The sequence below is a fragment of the Eschscholzia californica genome, unplaced genomic scaffold, assembly GCF_041429995.1.
Source record: "Eschscholzia californica isolate CP2 unplaced genomic scaffold, dmEscCali1.0.p SCAF_3, whole genome shotgun sequence".
In the NCBI taxonomy this organism is placed as follows: domain Eukaryota; kingdom Viridiplantae; phylum Streptophyta; class Magnoliopsida; order Ranunculales; family Papaveraceae; genus Eschscholzia; species Eschscholzia californica.
Window position 1 is genome coordinate 44,967,976 of NW_028238420.1, and position 26,099 is coordinate 44,994,074.

Below are 26,099 nucleotides of genomic sequence, written 5' to 3' on the forward strand. Positions count from 1 at the left end.
TCAGATCAAACCCTAGAATCGTTCACATAAAAACCCGTAGATTTCCTTTCTTCCCAAAATTTCATTCCCTTTCTTCCCATCTTTTGGTCGAGAGTTCAGAATTCCTAAACCAAAAAAGAACATATGGAATACTTAAAATACCCATAGAGTTAATAAGAATTTACAAAAACTATCCTCGGCTTATTCCAATAATACTCGTGCAATTAACAAGAATTCACAAAAACTATCTCTGCCTTATTCCGAAAATACCCGTATAATTAACAAAAATTTACAAAAGCTATTCCTAGCTACAACAATGGTAGTCTCCAAGTAGCTTTGCCTTTGAACAGGGCGACTTAGAATGGCCTAACTATTAATAATCACGGAATTATTACTAAAAAGGACTAGACTTAGTTCGAATTGAGAAAAAATACAAGGGGCTAAAAAAAGTTGGTTACATAATAACAAGTCGAGAACTGCAGAGGGGCAAGAAAAATAAATACATACATAGTGTCTCTTAAGAAAAACCATATCTCACACCACCCCACGTGACCCAAACAAACGCCTGTACGAATAAGCATATACAAGTATGTTATCTCTTTCCCGAAAATATTACATAGTACTACAAGAAATGTATAATTTAAGCTTGACTTACGGACTGTGTACTCGAGATCTTCAGCACACTTCATTTCAAAAACCCTGATGAGTAATAAATAAGTGTTTTTCTGTAATTAAGCTCGACAACGTATTTTTTAATTTAAAATATTTAAGAACATTATCTTTAAAATAATGTCCAAATTCTTATATTCATATAAAATTGTTTCCTTCCACCAATAGATGTTTCTATAGTCGTGCCCATTAACAACATAAAGAAAACAAATGGTTGAGATAAAGAGAAGTGGGATATGGAGGAGGGGATAGGTACAATCATCAAGTTATCTAGATATGCTTATTTTGAAGGTAGAATTTTTACTTAGCAATGAAATCTAGTTTAGTTCGTATTTTGTAGAGAATGGTTAGTTCATATGTTAGTGTAATGCTATTTTGTCCCAATTTTAGAATTGACCGCATGCTACATGGTGCAATGGACGGCTCCAATTGTTTCAGCCAATTCCGCCCTCCACAAAGGGGGACCAAATGGAGTCGGCAACATCACTCGATTTGTGGTCGATTTCAAACATGGGCGGACCCTTGTGAGGGCAAGAAGGGGCAGTTGCCTCGGGTGATTTTTGTAATTTTTCAAACAAGATTGGGGTAGTTTTGTCTTTTACTTGAATTCTTTTTTAGATTTCTGTTTTGACTTTTTCAAAGAGGGTTTAGGGGTTCTCAAAACCCATCCGATAGAAAGCTTTAACAGAGAGGTTTGGAGGGAGAGAAGATTGGGAGGAATGGAGGATATTCAAGGCTTTGATTCATCTTATCTTTCACAATGGTCCTTAAAATTTCAATTTGTTTTCCTTGATTCAATCATGGGAAGTTTTATAAGGCCTCCCCAATTTTGTTAAAAGGCCTCCCCATGAACCATTTTACTTGCTAAATTATCACTGAGGGGAGGTCTTTTAACAAAAATGAGGGGGCCCTATAAAATTTCCCTTCAATCATTCCCGTAATGATAAAATGAAATTATTTGTTTCTCTTTGTAGATTGTTTGAGGATTTTATTGTTTTCTCTTTCAATTGTTATAGATTAGTTTAATCTTTGATGAAGTGAACTTATGCAAAATACTAGATTTATAACTGTTATAGTTTATAGTTTCTTTCTCTAATTTATTTTAGGGTTTTTTTTTTCTCTTTAAGTTTTTCAATGATGAAATTTGACAAAGAAAAGTTATACAAAAATCTATAATCATAACTTTTTCTCTCAATATTATTTTAGGATTTTGTTGTTTCTTTCTAAAAAAAAATATTTTATTTTGATATTTGAATAAAACTTAAATAGTTCATATTACTTATTAGTAGAATTTGACTCAAAACTAAATTTCTTTTAAATTAGTCTCAAACTCTTAAATGAAAATTAGGTATTTAGTCAAATTTCGCCTCCCCTGGTTCAAAATCCTGGTTCCGCCTCTGATTTCAAAGTTCCGATCGAATAACATTTTTATTTTTCCACTTATAGCGAAACAAAATTTACGATCTTCATAGAACCAGTACGACAAAACTTGGTCCATTCATGTGTATTTTTCCTATTGTATTGTTGCAAATGCTACATTGACTGGCGTTGCCTAAGAAGACAAATTATTGTCGAGGAAGGTGAAACTGGAACCTCACATATTATTTGTTGCAGAGGCTTGGCTAGGAATTTGAGAGTCTGGTGCGAAATTTTAATAAGAGACTTTTATATCGCAATAGGAAAGTAAAATAAAACTTTTTTAATGGTCCGCGAAATAACAAGAATATGTCATCCAAAGTCATACAACTAACCTTTTAACTATTCAGAAGTCTCCCCTCGGGGCATACAAAATAATACTGCAATAAGAAAGATTTAAAATATTATAGCCCAAACGAGGTCTGATTGCCCGCGGGAAAAAAATGGTTGCCTAAAGGATCGATTATGTGACCTTTTAACAAAATACAAGCCAAATGAACTAACATGAATACACATATGGAACTGCCTTTCCCATTACGAGTAGTTGTTTATTCAGGTTGACTTTTGGGAGAGGGAAGATCAGTGCGACCGCACCGGTCCACACCCATGTTACAGTTACATTGACACTCACACTATGCAAATATATTGACCAGACTTTTCAACAAAATAGACATTGACCAGGCGTATTATATACGTACTAGTTGTCTGATACCATATTAAGATTTTGTCATAAACTTTGTGCAATACGTATACTTCATTGAGAGTTTTAAAAAAAGGATAAGTTCATGTCACCACCATCCCCATCACCCCCACATAAATATATATATTTTTTTTAAGGAACCCCACATAAATATATGTATATGACTATTTTTTTTTTTATCTAAAATATAATTTCTTCTTCAAATCCAATCGAATCTCCTATTGAATTATATTGACTATTTTTGTCATCACTTTATTGTGTTCATTCTTTTAAATTTTCACCTTTAAAAAAAAAAAAAAATTCTTTTAAATTTTCAGATAATTCAAGCTTTCCACTTGTCCAATCAAAACGATTTTAAACTAATAATCTCACGCGGAGAACAAGTCAAAATCAATTCTTCTCACTTTTCTTAATTTCAGACAAATGGTTCAATTTAGAAATCAACAAGAAGAAGCAGTTGAAAATGAAGAAGAAGAAAAAGACTTTGATTTTCAAAGTCTTCTTCTTCTTCTTCATCATCTTAACCAACCCTACCCTTTTCTTAAAACTCAGCCAATCCTCCATGAAAACCCAATTTTAGTCTACCCAAACCAAAATGATGAATTCTAAGCAACTAATGATGAATCCCCAAACTGCAGCAGAGAAAGCTGTTTCTGTAATTGGGTTTGGTTATGATCTTACTAAAGATATTCGATTTTCTTACTGTAAATCGGGTATTTCTGGTTCTAGTTTGATTGAGTTGAATCAATCAACTCGAGAACTTGTATTTCCTGGTGGGGTTGTTGTTCCTAATGTATCGAGTTCAATCAAGTGTGATAAGGGTGAGCGAACTCGGTTTGGATCGGAAGTTGTTTCCTTCCCTCAGGTGATTTTGCTTTCTTGTTTTTATAGTCATAATAATTCATCAATTTCTTGATTCTAATAGGTATACCGTATACCCTATTTTAGGGTTTATGAGATATATAAGCTTTTATACTACTATTACTGTTTTAGGGTTTATGTGACAAAACTAGTCATGGCTCATGGGTATGATAAGATAGGGTGTTTGAGTTAGGGCATACCTAGTTGTAAGTTGGTAAACTTCCTAGGGGTTTAATCTTACTAAACCCTAAACTGTTAACACTAAACCCATTAGGTCATATTTGGCGCGTAGAAATGGGATGCGGTTTACATGCGATTTCTAAACTTCACATTAGGGGATGCTATTCCTGATAATCGCCATCCATTCCTGCTTGCCAAACATAACCTTCGTCTCCTTCAGAGGTGATGAATACCTCCTAACTCGAATAAGAAAAAAACAGAGGCTACTCTAATGGATAGACTGATCACTAACCCGAGGGACATAGTTGAAAATTTGAAGAAAATTATTCAACGTACTCCGACTTTTTATGAGAAGTGAAAACCATTAGTAGGCTAGGCCATGTATGGTGCAATTCTGAAAAAGCGAATGATCATGAATTTCGAATTACAACCCAAAACCAATACTAATGAAATTACAAAATATAAGTAACTGTCGGCTGAAGTCTTACGAGTATGCTCGTATAACAATAGCTCAAAAACAGTGAGACGATTAACTCCGATTTTCTTCTTTTAACATTTATTGTTAGATGTCAGAGAAGTTCAATCAGGAGCTCTCTTTGTCTGGCAAAATTCCACCTGGTTCATTCAACGCAATGTTTGGTTACAAAGGATGTTGGCAGAAAGACGCAGGTTCGACGAAATGTCTAGCCTATGATGGTTGGTTCATAACTCTATACAATGTTGAGTTAGAAAGATCACAACTAGCACTTTCTGAACATGTTATTAAAGATCTTCCATCTTCATGGGATCCTGCTTCTGTGGCCGAGTAAGTTTCTTTATCTGACCGAACCTTGTAATATTTACCCGCGAGCTCTTCTTTGTATAGGCTGAAGAGTCTTAAATTCACATTGTGCTATCGGTAGGTTTATCGAAAAATATGGTACTCATATAGTTGTGGGAGTAAAGGTGGGAGGTAAAGATGTAATTCATATAAAGCAACTCCACAAGTCAAATCTTCAGCCAGCGGAAGTGCAGGAAATGTTAAAGAAGTTAGCTGACAAGAGATTTTCAGAAGATGCTAATGGAAGGTTTATGTTGAACCCTAGAGATTTGCCAAAAAAGATCAAGGTTAGTGTAAATCAAGTTAACCTAGACCATACAGAAGTAAACACGAATTTCTAAATCCTCAAATGGGTATTCCCCTCTTTTACATTTCAGGATGAGCAGATCATGACATGGCAATATGGTGCACCATTTGCAAAATCGATAAGGCCGGTTGTTTTACACTCCAAGGAGGTAAATTTCTTCGAATTTCTCATGCAAGGAGTACCGAATATTTCTAAATCTTATCTTCCTTTTGTCCAGGATATAGTAAGCATTCATGTCCGAAGGGGCGGCATTGATAATGGTCAAAGTCATGAGCAGTGGCTTCCAACTATTTCACAGTCCCCTGATGTTATATCGATGTCCTTAGTACCTATCACATCTTTATTGGGTGGTGTTCGTGGCGGTGGGTTTTTGAGTCATGCTGTGAACCTCTACCTTCGCTGTGAGTAATCTTGGTGACCTTCTCTACTCCATATGAATATGAATGTTAGAGTTACATATAACACGAGAGTAGTTCACATGGACAAAGGAAAGTCTCTTGACCAAGAATGTAATATTCAGCTTAGTCTCCCACTAGTTTCAAGTTGGATGTCTTACAAACTAAATATGTTATTAGAGCTAGGTCAAGATCCGTACGTGATAGGCCCAAGCGTCAAACTTGCTCAATCTCTCTCAACAAAAGCATACGTGCTAAGCTCAAAGAATGTCGAACATGAGGAGCCGTGCAAGAAGAGTCTCATATGAAAAAGAGGAAGTCACAAAACCTAGAATACAGTATCGAATGCCTCTCTACTGGTTGCTAATTGGTTATCCACGACCTTAATATGTATTATCTTCTATATAAGAGATCCCTATGCCAGAGGAAATAATATCTGACAACGGAAGATTGCATATAAACGAACGATGTACATTCTATCTTGTGTTTTCCTCAATGAATGAGTTGACTTTATGGTGTATATACGCGCGTTTATGCGTTTTCCTCCTTGATAATTCAGATAAGCCTCCATTGGAAGAGCTTCATCAGTTTTTGGAGTTCCAGTTATCAAGGCAATGGGCTCCAATTTATGGTGATCTACCTCTCTGCCGTCGGCGCAAGAAACGTGCCTCTCCTTCTCTCCAATTCACTTTCATGGGCCCAAAACTGTATATTAACACAGACCAGGTCAGAAAATAGATTATTTTCGGCACATTAAAATACATCGATAAAATGGTGAGAGTTGTTATTCATAACCTGGACTTGAACTTGTATGTTTTTTTGTATTCTACTTGTGCAGGTTGATTCTGGAAATCGACCTGTAACTGGAATTCGCCTGTTCTTAGAAGGTAAAAAGAGTGATCACTTGGCAATCCACCTCCAACACTTATCTACTCTTCCCAATATTCTCCAGCTATCCCATGAATGCAGCTATGAGACCCAAAAATACCTTAACTCCGAGCGTGAGTACTACGAACCTGTCAAAAGGAGCTTATTCTCACATGTGTGCACGGCCCCAGTCGAATATAGTGCAACCCAGATCGACGAATCTGCTTCAATTGTGACAAAGGCTTGGTTAGAGGTAAAAGACATCGGTATTAGGAAGATCTTGTTTCTAAGACTCGGATTCTCTATGGTGACATCTGCTAGGATACGAAGATCAGAGTGGGATGGTCCTATGAGCATATCAAAGAAGTCAGGCTCCATGTCGATGTTCTTAAGCTCAGTGTTTACTACAAACCAGATGATGATGGAGAAACAACCTAAAGTTGAACTAAATTCTGCAATTTATCCTAGTGGGCCACCAGGCCCGGCGAAGATGCCAAAGACATGTAAGCTTGTGGATACCAAAGAAATGGTGAGAGGCCCAGAGGATTCCCCAGGATATTGGGTTGTCACAGGAGCGAAACTGTGTGTAGTTGGTGGAAAGATTGCTCTCAAAGTCAAGTATTCATTGTTAGCTATACTATTAGACCCTGATTCTTGTTGATATTGAACAGTAAATCAAGGTCTATTTAGAAATAGCCATCAAAGAAAGAGCGATTTATACCATCAATTTGTAACTAATTTTATCGCCTAGATATTGTGTTCGTTTGTTTTGTATAAAGTTGATTTACGGACGCGCAGATTGCATTTTCTTTTTTGAGTGATGTTGGGTTGAATATGCTTCCAACGTCGATCTATGAGAAATGAGTAGGGGAAGTGTTTGCTTTCAAGCTCACTCAACCATCCAAATGAATTTTGAAAATACTCTGTTTTGGAATCTCTGTCTTACTTGTGTCACCTGATTCCAAGTAGTCCAACCCAATTTTCATAATGATCTTTATTATAATCTTTTTGGGTTCTTTTTGCAGAATTTCTCCAATATCTTTGTAGGTCCATTAAGGTCTAGATAGCAACTTGTGGGGAGTAAATTTTAGCAAATTAGATTCTTACACACAAATTTAATACTCAAAGATGAAAGCTAGTAGGATCACCCCCCATCACCTCTCCCCCACTTGGTGAGTTCCAAGTAGTTCTACACTTGCGTGTTAGAAACACAAAGAAAAATGATCCTTTTTTTGTTTGTTGCAATAAGAAGAATGAACTTATTAACAAGAAATATCATATCACAAAAAAAGAGATTACCAATTGATAAGAAAAATTGACTTGCATGTCCACCTCATAAATATAGTGCTACAACATGATTTATGTAAGGAGATACTATTTTACAAGGTCTCTTAACAAAAAAAAAAAAAATACTATTTTACAAGGTGTGGATATTTTGGGAAAACATATATAAAAAAGAAATCGGGGAAAGTAAGTCTTTGGGGGCGGGAAAATCAAAATTTTCTCCAAATATTTACTCCTCTTTGGACGCTGTCGGAATTATTTTCTTTCCCTTTATCTCACCACCACCTCCCATCTTTATCTTTTCTTCTCTGTAACTCTCTCCCCCAGCTTCGCCAAAGGGGAACGCCATTTCGCCGAAACCTCTTGATTCAGACGAAATTTTGTCTGAAAAATATACGAGAATTTTGTTGTGAAGATTCTTCGCCAGAACACGTAGAGAGAGGGAGGAGATAGAGAACAAAGAGGGAGAGAAATGATAGTGGTGGTAGTCAAAATTAGTGGTAAGAGATGGGGAAACGAATAGAAGTTAAAGTTTGGCCAGCGCTTTGGGGAAATCAAAATAGTTTCCGGGGTGGAAACTTTTAAAGGGAAGATGTGAAATTTTGGAGATTATTCGGGGAAATAAATTTTAAGGGGAACAAAACATTTCTTCTTCCTCTTCTTCATCTTCATCATCTTCAACTCCGACCACCAACTCCGACCACCATTTTCGACCACCACCTCCGGCCACAACCACCACCACCATTTTCTCTTTTGTTTCTTCCTCCTCTCCTCACTCTCTCCCTCTCTCTCTTATAGTTAGTCTCTCTCAATCTCACAGTCTCTCTCTCCCTGTCCTTCTCTCTCTCCCTGTCCTTCTCTCTCTCCCTGTCCTTTTCTCTCTCCCTCTTTCTCTCTCTCCCTCTTTCTCTCTCTTACAATCTCTCTCTCTCTCATACACAGTTCCGACGAAGGAAAGTTTTTTACTTCGCAGGAACAAGACCTCGAGGAGGGTTTCGCCTAACCCTCCTCGAGGGTTTCGTGGTCGACCAGCCACAAACTTTTCGTGGACAATCGACCCACGAATTCTGAAACTACAAGAGAGAGATTAGGGAGAATGAGAGTGAGACGGAGTATTAGGGTTTGGTGATTGGAGAAACCGAGATACAATGAGAGAGATAACGAGATATAGTGAGAGAGAGAAGGATGCAAATGATGATGGTGGCCGGATTTTGGTGATGATAGTGGTGGCCGGATTCCGGCGACCCTTGTCGGAAGGGAGAAGAAATGGTCAACAAATCTGTTTTCTCCCTCAGAAACTATTTTGATTTCCCCAAGGCAGCTCGCCTAAAGTTTTGTTGTCCCATAAGATTTTACACAACCCAACATTTTCTTTTAAAATTCTGTATCAATTTTTTTTTGTATTTTCCCGAAATACCCCCAATTGAAAAAGCAGAATTAGACCACTAAAATAGATTTTAGTGTAGCAATATTCAATACCCTAGCTTTTTCAGTTATTTTGAGGGAGACACAAGTCTGATGGGGTGTAGTGTCAATGGTCTATGTTTGGACATGTACAACTCATTAGAACTGAGAAACTGAAAAAGATGTCACATTACTCTCTTTAACTCATTATCTTCCTCCTCTCAAATCCACACCTTACATTTACAAAATCTAGCTATCTGCAACAAATAACAAGTTAATTAAAGATGGAGAATGGAAGAGGAGGAATTAAGAAGAAATGGGGTTTTGGTGAGAACAAACAGATTAATTCAGCTTCAGAAATCACTATTAGAGGGGTTTTGAATACAATAATGGAGGCTCTAAATGCTCAAGATGACAGACCTGTTATCCCTCTTGGTCATGGTGATCCCTCTGCTTTTCCCTGTTTTCAAACAACTAAGGTTGCTCAAACTGCCATTATTGATTCTCTTTCTTCTTCAAAGTTTAATGGTTATGCTCCTACTTCTGGTATTCTTCCAGCAAGAAGGTATGAAAACAAAATCCCAAAGAAAATTAAATTCGTATTTTTCCGACTTAAGTAAGGTGTTTGTTTTTGTCTAACTCTTGACGTCTAAGGGGTGATTTCGGTTGATTATGAGTATACACAGTCTGGCGAGTCAGATTCAGACCATGAACAGAACACCACTTAAGACTCTGGGTACCTGAATTTAGGTGTTTGTTTATGTCTGACTCTCTACCCTGAAGGGATGATTATGATACATATTCAGTCATTTCAGGTTCAGATTTTGAGAAAAACCAAACACCACCTAAGACTAAGGGTATCTGAATTTAGTTAGTATAAGGTGTAGTAAACTCTTTCTAATGGGGTACTTCTTTTTCTAAGAAAAATGACTCTTCGCCGACACGTATTCCGGCCGGGGTACGTGTCCGAATAGTTCCTCTCTAAATCCTTTTCAGACACATACTGGTCGGGATTCTGCCAGGATATGTGCCCGACAGAGCATCACAAAGTTTTTTTTGATGTATTCCGGCCGGGGTACGTGTCCGAACAGTTCCTCTCTAAATCCTTTTCAGACACATACTGGTCGGGATTTTGCCAGGATATGTGCCCGACAGAGCATCACAAAGTTTTTTTTGATGTATTCCGGCCGGGGTACGTGTCCGAACAGTTCCTCTCTAAATCCTTTTCAGACACATAATGGTTGGGATTCTGCCAGGATATGTGCCCGGCAGAGCATCACAAAGTTTTTTTTAATCTTGATCAAATCTTATATACTTGGTATGAGTATAATCGTATATTCTGTCTGTCTCTAAACAGGGCAATAGCAGAGTATCTGTCTAGAGACCTGCCATACAAACTATCACCAGATGATGTATTTGTGACAGTTGGTTGCGCACAAGCAATAGAGACAGCAGTAACAGTACTTGCTCATCCTGGTGCCAATATCTTGCTTCCAAGACCAGGATACCCATACTATGAAGCCTATTCTGCTTTTAGAAATCTTGAATTTAGGCATTTTGATCTTTTGCCAGACAAGGGTTGGGAGGTTAATCTTGATGCTGTTCAAGCTCTTGCTGATGAGAATACTGTTGCTATTGTTATCGTCAACCCTGGAAACCCTTGTGGGTCTGTTTATTCATTTGAACATTTAAAGAAGGTGAACAATCAGAAGCATTCTAACTCATTGTGTGGTTATAAATAGATACTAACATAAAATCCTGTTGTAAAACAATCCCATATCGGTGGGAGACGAAGTGCGGTGCCCTTCCCAGTGATGCCTTTCTAAAGTAAGGGACCGTATTATGAGGAGCCTGAACCATTGGGTATGTGACGGGTGGGCCTAGTTCTGACCATGATAAGTTTACGGAGATCGAACTCAAAACTAATTGACAATGAATAAAGAGATTCTAGATATTATATTCTTAATAACGGAACTTCTTTTTGTCTCTGTGGGGCTATTCTGACAATTTCAATTGTACTGCTTTCAGATAGCTGAGATGTCGCAAAAGCTTGGAATTCTAGTGATCGCAGATGAAGTTTATGGTCATTTGGTTTATGGGAGTAAACCATTTGTACCCATGGGAGTATTTGGGTCAATAGTTCCTGTTTTAACACTTGGATCAATATCAAAGAGATGGATAGTTCCTGGTTGGAGATGTGGTTGGCTTGTTACAAATGATCCAAATGGGATTCTCAAAGAAACCAAGGTTCCCATTTTCATATCCTAGCCCTTGTTTCTAAGTAATATTAAGTTCCTTCCTTTGGCTCTTACATACTAATTGATCTTGCTATTTATAATCACAGGTTGTCGACTCCATTATAGGCTATGTCAATATCAGTCCTGACTCTCCAACCTTCATTCAGGTCCGTATCTTGGGGTAAACAACGTTAAACCGGTCGTTTGATAACACATATAATTACCGTTGTGTAGAAACTATATACTGTAAGAAAAAGGTAAAAGTAAGAAAAAGAAACATGGTGAGGATCTGTCAGTCGCTAACTATTACCAACAAACCGTAATAGGTTAGGTGTAGTTGTATTTGGCTCGACGCATACTTGGTCACTAAAAAAATGGTTATGATAGATAAAAATGGTAGCTATACGAAAATAGTTACAAATTATAGCAAAAAGTAATAGAAAACTATAGCCGGAACGGTGGGGATATTTCATCTTTTTTTTTTCTTACACGAGATTAATGATGTTTCAGGGTGCAATTCCGGACATACTTGAGAAAACTAACGAGGATTTCTTCGACAAGACTGTTAAAATGTTAAGAGAAACTGCAGATATTATCTACAATGAATTAAAGGACATACCTTGCATTACTTGTCCGATTAAACCCGAGGGATCCATGTTTGCAATGGTAAGTAAACAAAAACGCATTTCATTTTTACAATAATGTTTGTTTGCAAAATTGTTTTTGCTTATATTTTTTTATATAGGTAAAGTTGGATCAAACTCTTATGCCTGATATAGATGATGATACTGATTTCTGCATGAAATTGGCAAGAGAAGAATCTCTCATTATTCTTCCTGGTGAGATTTCAACAATATGCAACTTTACAAGATTAAGCTTGACTCGCCCGAGTCAGATTGTATATCTGAAAAGTTCTATATTTTGTTCTTGTCTTGTAGGAACTACTGTCGGGATGAAAAACTGGCTGCGTATTACATTTGCTATCGGACCAGAGTCTCTACGTGATGGTATGGGTAGGTTAAAAGCTTTCTGTCAAAGACACTGTCAATAAGAGAACGAAGACTCATCATTTGTACGTCAATAAATCCGCTTCACTAAAGTGATAACAATTGTTATCTTCGATTTCATTATCCGTCTGTTGCTTAATACTTAATTCAGACATGAATGTGTAATGAAATTACAGTTTATATGCTATCTAGCTCACCCAACCATCCAAATGAAATAGTGAAAATACTCTGTTTTGGAATCTTTGCCTTACTTTTATCATTTGATTCTAAATTGTCATATCCAAATGAAATAGGGAAGCTAGTAGGATCACCCCCTTGCCCTAGGGATCCTCCACTTGGTGAATTCCAATTAGGACTTGAATATTTGCTGAGCTAGAAGACAAAGAAAAAGTATCAAGAGATATTAAATCACAAAAAAAAAATCTCATTTAAAATTTTTAATCATATAAAATTCCTACCTAATAGAGAATTAAAAAACACATTGACTAGACCAAACCTATCAGAAACTACCTTCTTGCTCTCTCATTCTACTAATTTCTCCTACCCAAACCCTAAAATTTTCCAAAACAAGTTTATTAATTAAGATGGAGAATGGAAGAGGAGAAATTAAGAAGAAATGGGGGTTTGGTGAGAACAAAAGGATTACTTCAACTTCAGAAATCACCATTAGAGAGGTTTTGAATACATTAATAGGGGCTCTAGATGCTCAAGATGATAGACCTATTATCCCTCTTGGTAATGGTGATCCCTCTTCTTTCCCCTGTTTTCAAACAACTAAGGTTGCTCAAACTGCCATTATTGATTCTCTTTCTTCTTCAAAGTTTAATGGATACCCTCCTACTATTGGTATTCTTCCAGCAAGAAGGTATGAAAACAAAATCCTAATGAAAATTAAATTCTGTTTCAGTATAGTAAAGTTTTTGACTGTTTGTTTTTGTCTAACTCATGACGTCTAATCTAAATGGGTGATTTGGGTTGATTATGGGTACATAGTATGACGAGTCAGATTCAAATCCCGAGAAAAAAAAACAAGCACCACCTTAAGACTCTTGAGCATGTGTTTGTTTTTGTTTGACTTTCTACTCTGAAGGGTCGATAATAGGTACATATTCAACTAGTTAGTCAGACGAGCCAGAATGAGACCCTAAGAAAAAAAGAAGCACCACCTAAGACTCTTGAGTATGAGTTTGTTTTTGTCTGACTCTCTACTCTCAAGGTTTGTTAATAGGTACATATTCAACAAGTCAAATTCAGATAACGAGAAAAAACAAGTGCCACCTAAGACTATGGGTATCTGAATTTAGGTAGTTTAAGGTGTAGATTGATAGATGATGAATGGAAAAAAACTTCTCTAAAATTTTGCTTTTTTAGTAAACTCTTTCTATTTGGGTACTTTTTTCTAATGGCATACTTGATCAAATCTTACTTACTTGTTATGAGTATGATCATGTACTCTCTCTCTCTCTCTCTCTCTCTCTCTCTCTCTAAACAGGGCAATAGCAGAGTATCTGTCTAGAGACCTACCATACAAACTATCACCAGATGATGTATTTGTGACACTTGGTTGCGCACAAGCAATAGAGACAGCAGTAACAGTACTTGCTCGTCCTGGTGCTAATATCTTGCTTCCAAGACCAGGATTCCCAAACTATGAAGCCTTTGCTACTTCTAGAAATCTTGAATTTAGGCATTTTGATCTTTTACCAGACAAGGGTTGGGAGGTCAATCTCGATGCTGTTCAAGCTCTCGCTGATGAGAAGACTGTTGCTATTGTTATCATCAACCCTGGAAACCCTTGTGGGTCTGTTTATTCGTATGAACATTTAAAAAAGGTGACCAATCAAAAGCTTTCTAACTTATTGTTGTTATAAATAGATATGAACATACAATGCTGTTGTAAAATAATCTCACGTCGGTTGGAGAACAAAGTGTGGTGTCCCTTATAAAGGATCAAACACCATTTTCCTATGAAATCTTGAAGTGCCAAAGCGACCGTGTGATGAGGAGCCTTGGAGACAAGTCCGCACAATCCTATAATAAGTTATAGGGTATGGGTCATGCATTTTTTTCTTTTAAGAATGTATGAGTTGTACCATTGAGTCTACGACGCGTGGGCCTGGTTATGACCTTAAGTTTACGGAGATCGAACTCAAAACTAATTGCCAAGGAGTAAAGAGATTTTAGATATTATATTATGAATAATGAGATTTTTTTTCCTTCTATGTGGGACTATTCTGACAATTTCAATTGTACTGCTTTCAGATAGCTGAGATGTCGCAAAAGCTTGGAATTCTAGTTATTGCAGATGAAGTTTATGGTCATTTGGTTTATGGGAGTAAACCATTTGTACCCATGGGTGTTTTTGGGTCAATAGTTCCTGTTTTAACACTTGGATCAATATCAAAGAGATGGATAGTTCCTGGTTGGAGATGTGGTTGGCTTGTTACAAATGATCCCAATGGTATTCTCAAAGAAACCAAGGTTCCCATTTTCATATCCTATCCCTTGTTTCCAACATTGAGTTTCTTCCTTTGGCTCTTATATAATAATTGCTTGCTATTTATAATCTCAGGTTGTTGACTCCATTATAGGCTATGTAAATATCAGTGCTAACTCTCCAACCTTCATTCAGGTCTGTATCTTGGGGTAAACAACTCTAAATCAGTCGTTTGATAACACATAACACTATCGTTGCAGACACGGTAGACTGAAAGAAAAACGGAAAAATAAAAGAAGAAATGGGTTGATTGTAATAGTATAAAATGATAGAAAAGTTATGACAAAGACAAAGAAACACTAGAAAACCCTAAACGTAACGGCGGGGATGTTTCATTATTTTTCTGACACATGATTAATGATATTTCAGGGTGCAATTCCGAATATACTTGAGAAAACAAACGATGATTTCTTCCATAAGATTGTTAATATGTTGAGAGAAACTGCAGATATCATCTATAATGAATTAAAGGAAATACCTTGCATTACTTGTCCGGTTAAACCCGAAGGATCCATGTTTGCCATGGTAAGTAAACAAGAACGATTTCATGTTCACGATACCGTTTGTTAGCGAAGTTGTTTTTGCTAAAGTTTGTTTGTTTAGGTAAAGTTCGATCAAACTCTTATGCCTGGTATAGATGATGATACTGATTTCTGCATGAAATTGGCGAGAGAAGAATCTGTCATTATTCTTCCTGGTGAGATTTCTACAATATGCAACTTTACAAGATTAAGCTTGACTTGCCCGAGTCAGATTGTCTATCTGAAAAGTTCTATATGTTGTTCTGTCTTGTAGGAATCACGGTGGGAATGAAAAACTGGATGCGTATTGCATTTGCTGCTGAACCAGAGTCTCTTCGCGATGGAATGGGTAGGTTAAAAGCCTTCTGCAAGAGGCATTGCCAATTAAGAGAATGAAGACTCATCATTTGAACGTCAATAAATCTGCTTCACTTAATTGATAACGATCGTTATCTTCGATTCCATCATCGGTGGTTTTCTCCGATCTGCATTGTTCGAATTCAAATGTCTGTTACTCAAAACTTAATTCAGACATGAATTTGTAAAAGAAATACTCTACAATTAATATGCTATCTAGCTCATTCAACAATCCAAATGAAATAGTGAAATTCTCTGTTTTGGAATCTTTGCCTTATTTGTGTTATTTGATTCCAAATTGTCATTTTCGGTTTGAATGATCTTGATTATAATTTCTTTTGGTTTTTTGCATAATCTCTCCCATATCTTTTTAGGTCCATTAAGGTCTAGATAGCAACTTGTGGGGAATAACTTTTAGCAAATTAGATTCTTCCTCCACACAAATTTAATACCCAAACAGGAAGGCTAGTAGGATCACCCCCTTGCCCTAGGGATCCACCACTTGGTGAATTCCAATTAGGACTTGAATATTTACTGAGCTAGAAGACAGAGAAAAAGTATCAAGAGATATTAATTCACAAAAAAAGGAGACCTCATTTCAAACTCCTACCTCATATAGCACTAAATTTTTCATTCATTTAATACTCCTACCTCATATAGCTCTAAATTTTTTAATCATTTAAAATTCCTACATAATATTAAAAAAGTGCTATATTTTTTAATCATTTAAAATTCCTACCTAATACATAATTAAAAAACACATTGACTAGACCAGTTAGAACCCTAAGACTATGTTTGTTATGCGGGAATCACGTGGGAATAAAATGTGATTCCTGAGAATTATAATTCTGATTACTTTTGGTTCGCAGAAATGCAGGAGAAATCCTATTCCTTCGAGAATAGGAGTCCTCCTAAATGGGGTAACAAAACATTAGAATGTTTGGTATTAAAATCGTCCTCCACATAATATCACAACTAAAAAAATTAAAAGCCTAGGGTTATCCACCACCATAACAACTCTCTCTCGCTCGCTCGAACGTAACACTCTCTAGTTTTTTCCTTTTCTCTAGTTTTTACATCTCTTGTTCTGTTTTCATTCCGATCGATTTTATAAGTTTGAAACGAAAAGTTCTCAGCCAAGACCTTCATTTATTTCAAATAAATTTTTAAATACTAGTATTTAAATTGGTGTATTGCGTTACTTTTCATATCACAAATTTGAACCGATAATTTTGATCAAAATATATAACAAAGTTGACATTTTGTTTAAATAGTTTAAGTAAAATGATATAATAGGTTTTACAAAAATACACATTCAGATTCCTATACGGACCAAACACCAAGTTAAGAATCTAATTCCTATTCCTGATCAAACCAAACATCAAATTGAATAATCTGATTCTCATGGGAATGTGATTCCCAGTTCCCGCACGCCAAACACAACCTAAATCTATCTCATTCATATATTACATGTAATTCATTTAAAATTTCTACCTAATCCAGAATTAAAGAACACATTGACTAGACCAGTTAGAACCCTATATGTAAACCTAACTAATCTCATTTATTTATTACATGTAATTCATTATCTTCCTCCTTTCAAATCCACACCCTATATTATTTTGTAAACCTATAAGAAACTACCTTCTTGCTCTCATTCTACTAATTTCTCCTACCCAAACCCTCAAAATTTTCCAAAACAAGTTTATTAATTAAGATGGAGAATGGAAGAGGAGGAATTAAGAATAAATGGAGATTTGGTGAGAACAAACGGATTACTTCAACTTCAGATATCACCATTAGAGAGGTTTTGAATACATTAATAGGGGTTCTAGATGCTCAAGATGATAGACCTGTTATCCCTCTTGGTAATGGTGACCCCTCTGTTTTCCCCTGTTTTCAAACAACTAAGGTTGCTCAAACTGCCATTATTGATTCTCTTTCTTCTTCAAAGTTTAATGGATACCCTCCTACTATTGGTATTCTTCCAGCAAGAAGGTATAAAAAACAAATCCGAATGAAAATTAAATTCTTTTTCCGTACAGTACTGTGTTTGACTGTTTGTCTTTGTCTAACTCGTGACGTCTAATCTGAAGAAGTGATTTGGGTTGATTATGGGTACATAGTATGACGAGTCAGATTCGAATCCCGAGAAAAAAAAACAAGCACCACCTTAAGACTCTTGAGCACGAGTTTGTTTTCGTCTGACTCTCTACTCCGAGGGCGAGGGGTTGATAATAGGTACATATTCAACAAGTCAAATTCAGATAACGAGAAAAAACAAGTGCCGCCACCTAAGACTATAGCTATCTGAATTTAGGTACTATAAGGTGTAGATTGATAGATGATGAATGAAAAACTTCTCTAAAATTTTGCTTTTTTAGTAAACTTTCTATTTGGTGTACTTTATTTTCGAATGGCGTACTTGATCAAATCCTATTTACTTGTTATGAGTAATAATCATATATTCTGTCTCTCTATCTAAACAGGGCAATAGCAGAGTATCTGTCTAGAGACTTACCATACAAACTATCACCAGATGATGTATTTGTGACAGTTGGTTGCAACCTAGCGATAGAGGCAGCATTAACAGTACTTGCTCGTCCTGGTGCTAATATTTTGCTTCCAAGACCAGGATACCCACACTATGAAGCCTTTGCTACTTCTAGAAATCTTGAATTTAGGCATTTTGATCTTTTACCAGACAAGGGTTGGGAGGTTAATCTTGATGCTGTTGAAGCTGTCGCTGATGAGAATACTGTTGCTATTGTTATAATAAACCCTGGAAACCCTTGCGGGTCTGTCTATTCATATGAACATTTGAAGAAGGTGATCAATTAAAAGCTTCCTAACTGACTTGCGGTTATAAATAGATACTAACATACAAATTTGTTGTAAAACAATCCCACTTCCGTAGAAGACAAAGTGTTGGGCCTGTAATGTGAGGGCCCAATCATCATCACCATATTAAGTTTACGGAGATCATACTCAAAACTAATTGGCAAGGAGTAGAGAGATTCTAGATATTATATTCTGAATAATGAGACTTTTTTTTTTTCTTTTATGTGGGACTAACAGTTTCAATTGTACTGCTTCAGATAGCTGAGATGTCACAAAAGCTTGGAATTCTAGTAATTGCAGATGAAGTTTATGGTCATTTGGTTTATGGGAGTAAACCATTTGTACCCATGGGAGTATTTGGGTCAATAGTTCCTGTTTTAACACTTGGATCAATATCAAAGAGATGGATAGTTCCTGGTTGGAGATGTGGGTGGCTTGTTACAAATGATCCAAATGGTATTCTCAAAGAAACCAAGGTTCCCATTTTCATATCCTAGCCCTTGTTTCTAAGTAAATATTAAGTTCCTTTCTTTGGCTCTTATATACTAATTGATCTTGCTACTAGTAATCTCAGGTTGTTGATTCCATTATAGGCTATATCAATATCAATGCTGACTCTCCAACCTTCATTCAGGTCTGTATCTCTGGGTAAACAACTTCCATTGTCGTTTGATAACACATAACATTATTGTTGTAGAAATGATATACTGTACGAAAAAGGTAAAAATAAAAAGCGAAACGATCTGAGCATTACTCAATTGCTGACTATTACCAACATAGACTTCGACCGATTAGGTTAGGTCTTAGACAAGGTATAACAAAGAAATAATAGAAAACCCTAACTGTAACGGTGGGGACCTTTCATTTTTTTCTTTTCTTTTACACATGATTAATGATGTTTCAGGGTGCAATTCCGGATATACTTGAGAAGACAAACGATGATTTCTTCGATAAGATTGTCAGTATGTTGAGAGAAACGGCAGATATTGTCTATAATGAATTAAAGGAAATACCTTGCATTACTTGTCCGGTTAAACCTGAAGGATCAATGTTTGCCATGGTGAGTAAACAGAAACGATTTTACGTTCACGATACTGTTTGTTAGCGAAGTTGTTTTTGCTTAAGTTTGTTTGTTTAGGTAAAGTTTGATCAAACTCTTATGCGCGATATAAATGATGATACGGAATTCTGCATGAAATTGGCAAGAGAAGAATCTGTTATTATTCTACCTGGTGAGATTTCTACAATATGCAACTTTGTAAGACTAAGCTAGAGTTGCCCGAGTCAGATTGTCTATCTGAAAAGTTCTATATGGTGTTCTGTCTTGTAGGAATCACGGTGGGAATGAAAAACTGGATGCGTATTGCATTTGCTGCGGAACCGGAGTCTCTTCGCGATGGAATGGGTAGGTTAAAAGCCTTCTGCAAGAGGCATTGCCAATTAAGAGAATGAAGACTCATCATTCGATCGTGTCAATAAATCTTCTTCGATTTCATTATCCAAAGTTTCTCCTATTTGCATTGTGCTAATTCAAATGTCTGTTATTCAAAACTTAATTCAGACATGAACTTGTAATGAAATTACAACTTATATGCTATCTGCCCTGGTTTTTCTGCAAATTTGGATTTATTTCAAAAGCATATGTTATTATCATTATTATTGTTAGCTACAACAAACAAGAAAGCAACATTGAGTTTTTCTCAGCAAACCTAAAGTACACATTGAGATAGCCAATCTTTGAAACTTCCCACCAGATCATCTAACTTCTGATAAAATGCATCTCTCGCGGAGAAAGCAGGAATTGCTTCTGATACAATCTATGAGGATTCAAGGTTGCTGGCTCAAAGAGATATACCCATACAAGGGAAGCACATATTGGGCTTTTCCACCATATATGCATCTAGCTATTGGTAGAACAAAAACCCAAGAACCGCCTTATTTGTTCACCTTTCAACTAGTTTGTGCTAAATAGAGTTGAGAGGAGCAAATCTTGTACGAACCCAGCTCTTGCTGTTGCTTGTTTTATCTTCTCTTCCCGTTCTTCATAACTTAATGAGGAGTCTAAACTGCAATTCGATAAGTAACTTAAAATTAGACGCAGCTAAAATCCTGGGGAGCAAGGCTTAAACTTGACGCATTAGCCGACTAAGTATGGCTTTTATGATTGAAATTTGAAAAACCCCAGGAATAACTAAATACGAGTGAGATGTCTAAGTTTGTTTAGTTTTAAAAGAACCGATGAGATTAAAGAACCAGAAAATAATTTGAATTGATTATGAAAAGAAAAAAAATGATTATAAATAGTTGAAAAACTCGTACCTTGATTTCCAATTAGGTATAGGTGTTACATTCTTTGGAGAAGCATCCTCCACATTGGGGATCACAGACTTTGAAATTTCTTCAGCCTCAGATGCAGAGTAGTTCATGACAAGTGATGAAAGGAACGAATCAGTAACTGCATTAGATGAATCAGCACTGCTTGACCTACTATATCCACCACCTGCCAAAAGCACCTGTAAATGGGCTTCACGGAGATCCCGACCCAAAAGTGACAATGCCTGACTGTTGGGAATACCAACTCTACGTAATCTTCGACGTCTCTGCATGTAGTCTTTAGTTAAAGGAAACATCAAGAAGAATTCAGGTCCAATTAATTATGACAGGAAGCAACAGCGTTATTATAGATGTTCACTTAATTTCATTTCACAAATTCGATACATGAAAAGGATATCTTTAATAGGTCGCCATGTTGCATCCGTATATGATTCAGCATATTCTTTGTAACCTTAACAGAACAAATAGGGCACACCTGAAATCAGAAGATGAGACAAATGTAAGAAGTTTTTTCTTATATATACATGTATATATATATGTATATGTATATCCATATATATGTATATCTATGTATATTTGTCCTCCAAAAGAAAAGGTAAGAAGTTCCACATTGACAAAGAGTAGTCTTGCGACAAAAACTATAACATCAAGGAGCTCTCGGTTCATTGTCTGTTGGTTCTAAGTTGGATATCCACAAACTTAATATGGTACTAGAGATAGGCCCATGCGTGATAGGTCCAACAATCACACTTGCTCCCCAACAAAAAAAATGCATATTAGGCTCAAAGAGAGCTACAAGTGATAGAACATGAGAAAAGCACATGAACAAAGGGTGGTCTCGTTGCCGAGAACATTTTTATTTGAGAATATAATATGACCTCTCTGCTAAGTCCCAATTGGTGCAAAACTCATTAGTTAGAGAAACATATTGGTAAAAACCGTGAGAAAAAAATTATTTACCAAGCTAGCTACCAAGCCTTCATAATATACAACAAAAGGTAGAAATAGATCCACGATATGTGTCACGTCAAACCCACATTTGCCAAGACGCGGTTACCCGGAAGACTCCCCGTCTTTCACAGAATTGTTACGGAACAAGGAAAGTTTGTGGTTTATCACTTCCAAGTTTCAAACTTGCAATATCTTCATCGATAGTCAAGGTCTTACGAAAAATAAAACAATATTATATGCTCTTTCGAAAAAATTCCCCGTACTACCTGTAAGCATATCCCTCTATAACTTTCCTCAATACGAAGAAACAATTTGACTTGTAAAAAGAATAGAAACTGCTACGGATTATGAATGACAATTATCCTTGTTATTCTCGCGACACGAACTAAGGCACTAAGTTTGCTCCTTTACCCTTTTTAGTAAATCATAATTCATTCATGCATTCCTCATTTTTCCACTAACCGGGCGTCTTAAGGGAACTACTTGCATATGTATGTTTAAGTAGTAACCTTATATTTGGCATCACAAATAAAAGAATCATGAGAAAAAATAACATTAGAAGGAAATTACTTGATCTTGAAACATATAATGGTATTGTTCCAACTACAATAAATAAACTAATCAAACATTTTCCAACATACCCATTAGATCAAATTGTCATTTTTCCTCATTATGAATAAAAAAAAAAAGAACAAACAAATAAGATCAGTTATATGCTTAGATGATCAAAATCATAAATTTTTTAGGTCAAACAAAATGATTACTTACGGTGACTTTGGATTCAAATGGATGTTCATCTTCAAGATGAGAGCAAAGAGAGGTGATATCATAATCCTCAAAGCAATAAGGGCATGGAAAATCAGGACGAGTCTCTTCTTCAACTAAGAAATCATCGATATTCAACCGATCTGAAAGAAGAAAAAAAAAACCAAATGTGAAAAAGATTAAAAATTTGATAGGTAGGTAGAGAGAGAAAAAGAGGGGAACTGACCAAAACCTAATTGAGAGGTTTGATTTTGCTGCAAAGCGTATTGTCGTTTGGCGGCAGCAAGTCGAGATGTCCAGTGATTGGAATCCATGGAAGATTAGGAGATGAAGAAGAAGAAGATGATGATTTTGTCTGTGTGGGTTTTGAATCTGTTTTTTTTTTCTCACCTCCTTTTCTTCTTCTTCGTCGTCTTCTTCTCTCTTTGAAGATTAAACCTGATTCTCGTTTTTATCTAGTTTAGTTTGACTTCCCTTTTAAGATATTTTATTTTATTATTTGGTTGGAAGGAGTTAATTAATGGAAGTTTAAGTTAGAGAGAGAGAGAGAGATAGAGAGAGAAAATGAGAGATGAGACATAAGGAGAGAGAGAGAGAGAGAAGAAACCAAGAAGGGTATGGTATGGAGGAGGTCAGACTTCAGACGGTTGTCTGGTTAGAGCATCTCCAATGCAACACACAATCTTAGAAACTCCGAGTGCCACGTATGATTTTTAGAGTTTTTTTTTAAAAATCATCTCCAATGCAACACTCTATTTGGATCTCAAAGATGACGTGTCGAGGGTGGAATAGAGATATCTCAAGAGGACACTCTATTTCTAGAGTGTCCTCTTGAGATATCTCTAATTGTCCAACTCATCAATATTTAATTTTCAACCAATAGAAATCAAGTCTTCAATATTTTCTAAAATAACTAATTATTTATTTACAAAAATAACTATGCCACATAAGTAAATAAGATAAATTTAAAGTTTTGCATTGGAGATAAAAAAAAATTGAGGATCTCTATTAACGCCACGTAGGAGTGAGAATCTCAATTGGAACTTGACACATATGATGAATAAAGTTTTTTTTGAGTTTTGCATTGGAGATGCTCTTATGTGGCTATCGCTATTGGAGGTTGACGTGGTGCTTAGTTGACAGATAATAGTTTCAGACACTTTTTTGGAGCATATCTAGTGGGAGATTCAATAAAAACTTCTACTTCAAAAATTTCACTACGAGTAGTTAAAAGTGTTGACATAAACTCATAAATTTTGGAGGTTTGAGGCTTAATTCCTAAAGGTGGAACCTATAATTTATTGAACTTGGATTGTTAAAGGTTTGTAACTAGATGGGTTTTAGACAGTTTGTTTCGTTGGGCTTTACGCTAGTAGTTTAGTTGGACTTTAGGTCCGATTGTTTCAAAGTTTAATTCGACAGTTAGCGTGATTATCACGTCTTTAATGTATCAAATGTCATTGTCTCACTTCCCAAAATGAAAACTCTAAAACTCAATTGAGATTTGCTTCTTTTAAAACGGTGAGATAGAGATATGTAAATTTATAAAATAAATCTATTTGATACACATATCACTCTTATATTTAAGCCGCGACTTTGGGGAATAAAGACTTTTCTTAAAACTAGTCAAATAAGATTGACTTTTTATGTTTCTTTTTATTGCTAAGGGGCTTCTAATTTTAGAAGATGCTATAAAAAAGACTCCTCCATCTCATCACCTCTCTCTGCCACTTCATCTTCTCGACACCTCATCATCTTCTCCGGCGAAAGTCGCCGGCCGACTAATTTTCCGGCCGGCGACCTTCAAACATAAATTTTTTTTTTTATCTTTTTTCCTCTTTCTCTCTCTAATTTTTTTTTTCAAAGTCCCTCTTCTCTCTCTCTCCAGATCTAGAGAGAAGAGGGATTTTGAAAAAAAAAAATTTAGAGAGGGAAAGAGGAAAAAGATATAAACTTTTTTTTTATGTTTGAAGGTCGTCGGCCGGAAAATTGATCGGTCGGCGACCTTCGCCGGAGAAGATGATGAGGTGGCGAGGAGGTTAGGTGGCAGAGAGAGGTGATGAGATGGAGGAGAACTTTCAAAAAAATGTATTTTGTATTCCCCGGAGAACTTTAAAAAAAATCTGGATTCCCTCGAGAAATTATTCTCCGGAGAATTTTCTTTATTCCCCAAAGTCGCGGCCTATATTTATTAAGAGAAAAGTAATTACGATTGAAGGTATCCTGCAAGCGCTATGAGCATGACGCAGCGAAAAAACTGATAAAAGCCTTAGAACTCCGTCTAAAGATTATTGAACCGAAATTGATAACAAGAATACTAAAATACTGAATTTTATTGATTGAATGAATTGAATAAAACAACTCATAGATCCCCCTTTATATGGACTTAGGGTTTCCTTAACCTAATCAAACTCAAATAACAATTTCTAATAAATAAAGGCCAGCGCTTTGGGGAAAGCTAAATAGTTTCCGGGGTGTGAAGACTTGGTCAAAAATTGGTCAATTTTGTTTGACAATTTTATTTAGGGGGAAAGCAAAATACTTCTCCACCTCAGCTCTTTCTCTCTCTCCACCTCACCTCTATCTTCTCCGATTAGGTCGCCGGCTGGAAAATTTTCCGGCCGGCGACCATAAAAAAAAAAAAAAAATTTCACTCTCTCTCTCTCTAGAAACTTCGGCGAAGGGGGTACCTTCGCCGGAATTCCGGTCTGTTCGATCACCCTAAAACAAAGAGAGATAATTATGTTTCGAAACCAAACCCTCACGGTTAAACTCCCAATATGTTTAGAAACCAAACCCTTATTTGCTCCACTATTTGCACTAACCCTAGTTATGGCAATCTGGAATTTCCAACCTTATTACGACAATAATTAATCTTCAATTAGATGTGAGTGGATACCTAACAATAATTCATCTTCAATTAGATCAAAAGTCATTAAAATGCTTCCAGATTCTTATTATGGAGAATCACCAAGAAAGTTTGAAAAGATTGAAGAAAAACCAGGTTCTTATAATGAATTTCAAACCACCATATGAGTATTTATATTGTGGGTCATCTTTATATGGGAATTTAAGTGCATCTAGAATTAGAGAATGGATTACTTATCATGCTTCGTTATTTGGACCTAAATCTCATTTTGTATTTCATTATGCTAGTGGAGTTGGATCTGATGTTAAATCTGTTCTTGATCCATGAGGTCTGCTAACAGGCCATTAAAGGTCTGTTCGCAGACCAGATCTGGTGAACCAGATTCACCAGATCTAGAGAGAGAGAGAGGAGAGAGATATTTAAAAAAAAAAAAAAGTTTTTTGAGAGGGAGACAGATTAAGAAAAATAATTCTTTTTTTTTTTTTTTTTTTTTATGTTGAAGGTTTTCCGGCCGGCGAACTGGTCGGAGAAGACAGATAGAGAGGTGAGGTGGGGAGAGAGAGAGGTGAGGTGGAGAGAGAGTGAGGTGAGGTGGAGTGTTTTTTTTTATTTCCCCTTAAAATTTGTTTCCCCGGAAAATTTCTAAAATTCTACATATTCCCTTTAAAATTTCACACCCCAGAAACTATTTAGCTTTTCCCAAAGCGTTGGCCTAAATAAAATGCTACTTTCCTAAACCTAATCAAATTCTAATAACAACTTCTAAATAAATAAAATACTAGAATCTAAAACCTAAAAGGTTTCCTAAAAATATAAAACTGCTAAAAATAATAATTCT

General features: G+C 36.1%; 5 protein-coding genes across 6 annotated transcripts; 4 read left to right on the forward strand and 1 right to left on the reverse strand.

Annotated features, from left to right (window-relative positions):
* The first annotated feature begins 2,971 nt into the window (after positions 1-2,971).
* On the forward strand, positions 2,972-6,985 carry NSL1 (MAC/Perforin domain-containing protein). 2 transcript variants are annotated; one of them, XM_086669540.1, is made up of 7 exons: positions 2,972-3,629; positions 4,372-4,610; positions 4,708-4,912; positions 5,003-5,080; positions 5,150-5,333; positions 5,887-6,053; positions 6,166-6,985. In XM_086669540.1, exons 1-7 carry the CDS (start codon positions 3,360-3,362, stop codon positions 6,853-6,855), a joined length of 1,833 nt encoding a protein of 610 aa, XP_086525666.1. In that variant the 5' UTR covers positions 2,972-3,359; the 3' UTR covers positions 6,856-6,985. The 2 variants fall into 2 exon arrangements, with proteins under 2 accessions (XP_086525666.1, XP_086525667.1); XM_086669541.1 differs by having other exon boundaries at positions 3,207-3,654; positions 3,690-4,610.
* A 1,952-nt stretch (positions 6,986-8,937) lies between these two features.
* Positions 8,938-12,365, forward strand: LOC147550773 (putative aminotransferase TAT2). The gene is made up of 7 exons (XM_086665780.1): positions 8,938-9,447; positions 10,240-10,579; positions 10,911-11,129; positions 11,227-11,286; positions 11,630-11,785; positions 11,865-11,958; positions 12,058-12,365. Exons 1-7 carry the CDS (start codon positions 9,167-9,169, stop codon positions 12,168-12,170), a joined length of 1,263 nt encoding a protein of 420 aa, XP_086521906.1. The 5' UTR covers positions 8,938-9,166; the 3' UTR covers positions 12,171-12,365.
* A 254-nt stretch (positions 12,366-12,619) lies between these two features.
* LOC147550774 (putative aminotransferase TAT2) lies at positions 12,620-15,767 on the forward strand. The gene is made up of 7 exons (XM_086665779.1): positions 12,620-12,991; positions 13,619-13,958; positions 14,389-14,607; positions 14,699-14,758; positions 14,993-15,148; positions 15,227-15,320; positions 15,419-15,767. The coding sequence occupies exons 1-7, from the start codon at positions 12,711-12,713 to the stop codon at positions 15,538-15,540; spliced, it is 1,272 nt and encodes a 423-aa protein (XP_086521905.1). The 5' UTR covers positions 12,620-12,710; the 3' UTR covers positions 15,541-15,767.
* Positions 15,768-17,071: 1,304 nt separating this feature from the next.
* LOC147550775 (putative aminotransferase TAT2) lies at positions 17,072-19,961 on the forward strand. Its single transcript, XM_086665778.1, has 7 exons — positions 17,072-17,499; positions 17,991-18,330; positions 18,600-18,818; positions 18,917-18,976; positions 19,247-19,402; positions 19,481-19,574; positions 19,673-19,961. Exons 1-7 carry the CDS (start codon positions 17,219-17,221, stop codon positions 19,792-19,794), a joined length of 1,272 nt encoding a protein of 423 aa, XP_086521904.1. The 5' UTR covers positions 17,072-17,218; the 3' UTR covers positions 19,795-19,961.
* On the reverse strand, positions 19,950-23,045 carry LOC147550776 (protein DEHYDRATION-INDUCED 19-like). The gene is made up of 5 exons (XM_086665781.1): positions 22,619-23,045; positions 22,396-22,535; positions 21,074-21,151; positions 20,662-20,948; positions 19,950-20,408 (listed from the first exon to the last, which is right to left on the reverse strand). The coding sequence occupies exons 1-5, from the start codon at positions 22,704-22,706 to the stop codon at positions 20,297-20,299; spliced, it is 705 nt and encodes a 234-aa protein (XP_086521907.1). The 5' UTR covers positions 22,707-23,045; the 3' UTR covers positions 19,950-20,296.
* Between the last annotated feature and the right edge of the window lie 3,054 nt (positions 23,046-26,099).